Genomic DNA, 7681 nt, shown 5'->3' on the forward strand with positions numbered 1-7681 from the left:
TCCTGTTGTCTATGTTGGTGAGTGCTGTCAATTAAATAAAATCCATATGTAACAAAGGTTATTCATTAATAACGCACACAGTATAAATTGCCTGTAGGACCAACCAGAAGCGGCGTGGAGTCTTACACTCTCTCCATGACTTGCAAGGACCAACACACAGTTGAAAGAGTGGCCTTTCAGCTCCCATTCGTCTGAATTACTAGCTTGGCAGCTTATTCATCGAGGAACTCTAGTGACTGCTGTTACCAACGTTTGTACTTATATTCAACTTTGACTGAACTGCTCCTGTCCTAAAAGAGGTTGGAGATTTGTTTTCAAACAGAAAATGATTGTAAGTGAAATCATAGAAAAACAAACTTGGTAAGAAGGTTTATAACGGCCCTTTCCACGTTGTGGAAGGACTTGCTTTGAACATATCTGTTGAGCGCCTTTTATTTTGAAAACTATGGGGCATATTTATGAGTCTCTAGCGCCACCTTGCGCCATATTTGCAGCATTTATTTTGACGCAAATGTGGCGTTAAGGTGGTATTTCCCATGTGCCATATTTACAGTGTTTTCAGCGCCAGACATAAGGTATGCAAGGGCGGCGTTCTGGCGCTGGGGGTAAAAATGACGCAAAAGGAATCTGTGAGATTCCTTTGCGCCATTTTTATCTGCATTTTTTAACGCCTGCTAAGTGCAGGCATTAAAAAGAGGCTCCCACTGATTACAATGGGCCTCTGGGTGCTTTGCAGGATTAGCGTCATCATTTTTTACACTAGTCCTGCAAAGCGCCGGACTAGCATAAAAAATTATGACGCTAGTCACTCTAACTACCGCCATGGTGCGCCGTATTATAAATACGACAAGACCATGGTGGCGTTGGGGGACGCAGGAAAAGTGCTGCTGCACTAGGTGCAGTGCCAATTTTCATAAATATTACCCTATTTTTGTGCTGACTGGTTTCTTAATTTCAATACAATCATTTGTTATACTTTTTTTTTAGTGGAAACACACTGAATAGGCCACTCTTTCTCTCCTTCAAACCCTATTTTGATTTTTTTCTCTCCTTCAAGCTCTATCTTAAGGTTTTTTTTGTGGTCTGGTGTTAGCCAAGTCCTTTTGGTTTTAGTAAAATTATATGTATAATTACTTATTGGGGCTGTCAACACGCGCTCTTCAACAAATGGCCTATTATTGTGTCATTCACTTTTTTCATCAGCCCGCTGTTGCATGGGGTAGTGGATCGGTCCACTTTGGCCATTGGTTAACTTCACTTTGAATGACGTCATTCTGCCCTTTCACCAGGGGCATATTTAAGGACTACTATGGCATTGTGTACTTTTTGAGACCAAAAAATATTTTTGTTTTAGCCTATGTTATTTTCAGATTGAAGGGGGCTCGGCAGCTTCCCCTATAAAGTTTTGCACAAGCATGACAAAACAAAATAAACATTGACAAAGCCAAAAGGCTAGAGCCAACATCAGACCTATTAGCTTTGCCATTGTTTGTAATTTTTAGCTAGTGTTGGCATTTCCGAACCACACTTTTTTCTATGCAGCCCCCACCCTATGCTCACCAACACCACCCGTTTTCCGGCACATGTAACCCTTTTTCTCTTCCTTCCACAATTGTTTTCATCCTGGCACTGGTCCTTTTTCTTTCTTTCTTTCCTGTAGAAATGAAAAATGAATTAATTATCCTTTTTTTTTAAATGTGCCTATTTATTTAAATTGCATTTTTCGATACTATTCTGTCATTGGTAGGCTATGTGGGTTAAGTTGGGCTTTTTCAAAATTACGTTTTTATTGAAATTAGTTTGGGATTCGAAAAGAGGGTTTCCTTATTTTGTCAGTTCTCTAAAACACCAATTTCCGTTGTGCTCGCCATTTTGGATTTTCACCAAAATTAGGCAGTAAAATAGAAAATATTGTTTCCTTTTCACCTTGGATAAATTGATACAGTAATTAGCCTTCCTCTGCAGTGGACCAGCCCACTTTCAGTCTGTGGTGTAGCAAGGATGCCATGAGCCTGATTGCAAGCAAGACAGATGGGCCCTCTTACTGCTAGACAGCTGGTAAAATACAACAATAAGCAGAATTCAATTGACCCCTAAGGCCTATGGGCCCTGGTGTCACTGCACCTGCTGCATCGTTAATAGCTATGCCCTGTACATGGCCTCTTGCCACTGCTCTAAATTTGGAAGGGATTACACACAATAGAAAAAAGATGAGTTGGAGGACATGGTCTGAATTTTCTAATCTACAAGTTAGAAGTGAATAGTTATCTGCTACTCTCAAACAAAGGGCTTGCCCAGATTTTGCTGCTCTTCGTTCTGTGGAACATTCTGCCCCAGTGCTACCAGAAGGTGCTAGTGTGAGCATGGGCGGCTCCTCCATTAGGGCGGAGGAGCGGCACCCCCCCCACCCCCCAGCAGCAGCCGCTGCAAACCTTAAACAACCAAACAATAATAATAAACTATGTTTATTATCATTTGGTTATTAAGGGAGGGGCACCACGGGGTATGACGAGAGGAGTGCACTGTGCACTCCCCTCAGTGCGCATGTGTGTTTGGCCGGCCGTCTCAGGCCGGCCAAACACACATGCGCACAGGGCTCTCTCCAGCCCAGCAACACAGTTGCCGGGCTGGAGAGAGCCTGCACAGGCTCCCAGTGTGCCTGGGAGCGCCCTGTCTGGGTGCTCCCAGCCAATCCTGACACTGCTCTGAGCAGCCTCAGGATTGGTCGCATGGCAGGCTGGGAGCTTGTGGCTGCCTGAAGCAACGAGGGAGAGAGGAGCGGCTTGGGAGCGGAGCAGGTACGTTTTTTTATATATATTTTTAAATTTTATTATTATTCTCCCCATTCGCCCCAACCCCCGCCACATGCCGTGCCGCCCCACACCTTTTAATCCCCACAAGACGCAACTGAGTGTGAGGTATTTTCTTTTGGCCCTGGGGCACTCCCCGGTTATGGTTCAGCAACCTTTGTGTTGTACTTTATTGTATGGAAACTGAATGAATATAGCGCTTAATGCATCTGATGGGCCTTTTGGTAAATGGGAGCACGGAACATGAGTGAGAGCTAACACAGATGTGTCTGAAACAGTATAAACGCAGGCGACTTTTCTTTGTAAATCGGGTTAAGTGTAGACGTTGGTAATCCAGTCTTATCTTTCAGTACTTATGGCATTACTACTCCTGGTCTTAGAGTTCTTGCAGAAGGAGTCAGTTGCAGAAAGTGAAAGCGGTTCCAAAAGCTCTCTTTACTTTGTGTTTGTCCAATCCTTCAATGCCCCTATGCCCTCAGCATCAAATAGAGGCACTTATATGACTAGACGTGGGAAAATGGTTAATGCTCTTAGGGTGGGGACAAGGGTTGCATGCCGTCACTTGAGCCACGCCTGGCATGATGAGGATGGAACTGTCTTAGCATCCCAAAACATTTCTATAAATTAAAAATTTGTTTGGGTTTTTGCAGAGCCATAGTTTCAAGAGGGGGTGAAGAGTTGTTGGGGTCTTACATCCCCATTAATAAATGTATTCTCTAATAAATAGTTGGGTACAGGTGCCTTCAGTCGGATATGGTGAGGTGTGTACTTGTACTTCTCTAATTTATTTAGCTAACTGCAAAAATATATTTTATAAGATTCACCTCAAACAATTTAATAGTTTCAGAATGAAATGACCGTTGATGTTTGTAGGATGGTTTAAAGGTTTTGAGCCTGATCCACAAAGGTAACATCACTTTAGAATAAGTTTACTACTTTTCGGTATTTACAAACTGCACCTTTATAGTAACTTACACTAACTTACACTTTTGAAGTACCTTACACATGTAATTTACACCTTTGTAGTAAGCTAATGCCCTAAATGTTTAATATGTATTTTGGAATAAAATAAAAAATAAAAAAATGTTCCCTATACTTTACCAAAGGAAGACACCATTCTCAGGTCAGCGATCTCTGTGTGGTAAAGTAAAGGGAAAATTAAAAAATAACTTGAAAAGGAATATAACAATATTATGTTAGATATTAATGTAAATTAATGTTATATATTTACTTTAAATGTAGAACAAAACAGAAAAATGACACAGCACTAATAAATTAATAGTGCTTTAAACCTTTAATGGAAATATATTAAATTACAATTATTTTTTGAAGTTTCAATTAAAAATAAATTCCCACCTAAAGGAAAAAATATATTTTTAATGTGCATAAATAATTATTAGAAGTGAGGAATTAATACAAATTCATGTAGCTATTTTAAATAAATTATAATGTTACATTATTTTTCAAATTATAAATAGGTTATGAAATATTTTCAAATCAAATGATAAATATATACTAATCAAAAATATTTTAACATGAGTTAATATTTATGTATATTTTAATCTATAAAATATTTGACATTTGATCCTAAACTTTTCAATATTCTAATTTAAATTAACATTATTTCCTATGACATTTTATTTTAAGTCTGTACCTTCATTATTTTCTATGGAAGGATTTTGCAGTACCAGTATTGGCCATGTGTAGAGCTGGACTTTTTCTAAAAGTGTGAGGGCTACATGTGCCAAAATGAGAAATAGCAGTTTCCTAATTGTGATTTCCTGCATATCGCTATGTCTAATGTGTGAAACTCTTATGAGTTCAATCCATAGTGCAATTCGTAGTGGATCTCAATTAGACCTACCTCATGAATATTAATGAGGTAGGTTGCAACTTGCAACCCATTAGGAATCACAGCCATCATAGTGAAGGTGTCCTGCTGGGTTTAGCAGACCATCATGTCCGTGATTGCTTTTAAATAAAGTAATCTCTTAATTTTGTTAAACGGAGCCCGTTTTCCTTGAAGGAAAACAGTATTTGTTTAAAAAGGGAAAAAGGAAACTTCATTTTTTAAGAGTAGTCAGTGGTCGGTGGGACCACTGCCTGCTCTTAAAAAATATTGTCCCAACCATTCTTTCCCATTTGCAAATGGGTTACCTCCAACTTTGAGTTGGTGGTAAAGTGTGAATGTTTTGAAACCACATTTCGGTTGCAAAACATTCATACATACTATTCCGATTCACTATTGGGAAGGGGCACCCTCAACACGTCCCTTCCAAATACCGAATTGCAAACCTCAAATTGAGATTTGGTAACAAGTTATCGAATTGTAATTTGGGCTTTGTACATCCCAAAAATAATTTTTGAGGTCGCAAACAGCCCAATTGTGTGAATCGGGCTGTTTGCGACCTCAAAAATGCTTCGTACATCTAGCTCTAAGTCACTACAAAAGTGTAAGCTATTACAAATTTGCAAGTTACACATGTAAGTTACTTCAAATGTGTAAGTTACTACAAAAGTGTAAGTTATTGCAAAAGTGCAGTTTGTGACTAGCACCTTGAAATAAGTTTTGTAGTACTACAAAACTTACCATAATGTGCAATTTGTGAATCAGGCTAATTGGATATATATGCCAGTGTATAACTTCAAATCCCAATGTTAAAAAAGGAATAACTCTCACACTGTATTTTTTTCAGTCTCTTGAGAAGATGAGCATAGAGCAGAAGATGAGCATCCGATTCCTGAAATAAGCACTAGGGGGATGGATGAAGACCACAGAAGTACATACTGCTTGAAAGCCATGAACTAACAATTCTTTAGAGGAAGGCTCATTCGTTGGCCTGTGTAATGATGAGATCCTACAACTTGTGGCAGGAAAACACTGTGCTGGCCCCGGCATGTGCCTATAAGCTATCCGTCACTTGACGTAGGATGGGTGTTGAGCGGAACGTAACAATACTGTGAGACAAATCCCCATTCTCCCATCTTAATTGCCAGTCTTAATGTGCCATACTATGGTTTTCAAATTAGGGGGTGAGTCACTCTTCCTAATTTGATACCAAATTCAGCACAGTAGTTGCCAAATGGAAGGAAAATGCCTCTTCTTATTTAATTTTCTATCTTCTTTTTGATCATTCTAAAATGCAGAACTCCTTTATAAAACTCCTGGTGACTGAACAGTTTAGCTCTTGCAGCACATAGGCATTAGCATTCTATTTATGATGTACCCAGAGTCAAGGTGGGAAGCTGGGGCTACATTCCATTATCTGCCCCTGGTGTAATGCGCAGACCTCACTTAAATGTTTTGTAGAGCTGTGTTAAAGTCGAGCAATTTTATAGTAATAAATAAACTGCATAAAAGGTCATATTATAAAACACTTGATAATTCTGTATTAAACCTATTTCTATAATACACAATAAAATGATCAGGAGGCTCTGTGACATGCAATGAGAAAGGCCCGACACACAGTTTGAGTTTCTGAGACAAAGATTAATCTGAAGTGTTCCAAGCTCTTTGCAAAACTCAAGCTACAAATATGCCAAACCTGATGTCCTTAAAACTGAATTCGATATTCTTTACGTGTAGGATGAGGAGCTCTGATCTTAGGTGATTTTTTTTTTAATATTGTGAGTTATCAATTTACTGCATGTAGCTCAATCCTTCATACAGAAACAATGTGTTGACAGATATCATTTTTATTACAATTTATATAGTGCCCTAAAAACAATGCAACCAAATGTAAAGATTGCCCATACCTCCACAAAGCAGCCATAGTACTGAATCAAAATAGGAAAGATATGATTGTGTTTTATCACCCATACTGCAAAGCGATCCACTAGAAGAAACTTTTGATGTTATCAATAAACATTTAAATGCATTTCCGAAGTCTAAATGTGAAAATACTAGAATTTGAAATGTGGATTAGAAATGTGATATTGGAATAAAGGATTTGATTCTTCTAAGATGAAGCGATTTATTATAGGAAGCTTGTGTTTTTAGCTATCTAAGTCCTGACAGTGTGTCCTAGAAGACATGTGGATGTGGATTGTATTTTGGACCTGAGCTTCAAGTACTGAGAAGGGCCTTCTTATTCAGAGAGCCTTATCAACAGGAGTCGGCACACAATCGATGACCACCATTTGCTTAGGAGCCGTGTCTGATGAGGTCTCTGTGTAGGGGGTTAGCCGTGTACTTCTCTCAGTAGCCAGAGAGAGAGCTCATGAGGATTTGGCACGCTTTGTGATAGAATACAGCCAAGTGGCCACGTTTTGTCTTTTACTGACACAGATGCAGCAACTATCCATGAAACCTAGCAATGTCTCTGGCCTCACCACCAGTAGCCCAAACAGCAGCTCCATGGAGAGGGAGGTAGGAGGTGGTTTTATCCAATGCTCCTGTGTTGCATGTACTCATAGAGCTGCTGTGTCAATTGCATGGCCACATGTAGCTAGAAATGAAATGCTCCATACATATTCTCTTTCCAACTGAGATATTTGGAAAAAAAACATTCATATGTTTTCAGCTAAGCAAAGGGTTCAAATTGTCAATGCATTTATTTCTTCTAGACTGGACTATTACTTTTAAAAAGTTACAAAAGGCTAAAAATGCAGCTGCCCCACTGACATTAAATGTCAGCAAATCCAATTCCATTTCGGGAGCACCAGCTAAACTCCATTGGATGCTAGTTCAGCAAGCGATCAATCTCAAAGCATGTTACGTACTTCACAAAGCTGTGTAAGGAGGGAGACATAGCCCTATAACAAAGCATTTCTCTTTTTACTCTCCGAAACACAATCTGAGGTCGAAATCTATGTTACCAGTACATGTGCCTAGATTTTACACATCAACACTGGGAGGCAGATCTTTCTCA

General features: G+C 39.2%; 1 protein-coding gene across 1 annotated transcript in view; it reads left to right on the top strand.

The window, feature by feature from the left end:
• CHP2 (calcineurin like EF-hand protein 2) overlaps window positions 1-6773 on the top strand; it is a 95970-nt gene extending 89197 nt beyond the window's left edge. Inside the window, exon 7 of the mRNA XM_069206957.1 lies at window positions 5507-6773. Within this exon, the coding sequence (XP_069063058.1) occupies window positions 5507-5560 (54 nt within the window). The 3' untranslated portion in view covers window positions 5561-6773. The remainder of the gene's footprint in view (window positions 1-5506) is intronic.
• The last annotated feature ends 908 nt before the right edge of the window (window positions 6774-7681 follow it).

Source organism: Pleurodeles waltl, chromosome 9 (genome assembly GCF_031143425.1).
Source record: "Pleurodeles waltl isolate 20211129_DDA chromosome 9, aPleWal1.hap1.20221129, whole genome shotgun sequence".
Classification (NCBI taxonomy): Eukaryota; Metazoa; Chordata; class Amphibia; order Caudata; family Salamandridae; genus Pleurodeles; species Pleurodeles waltl.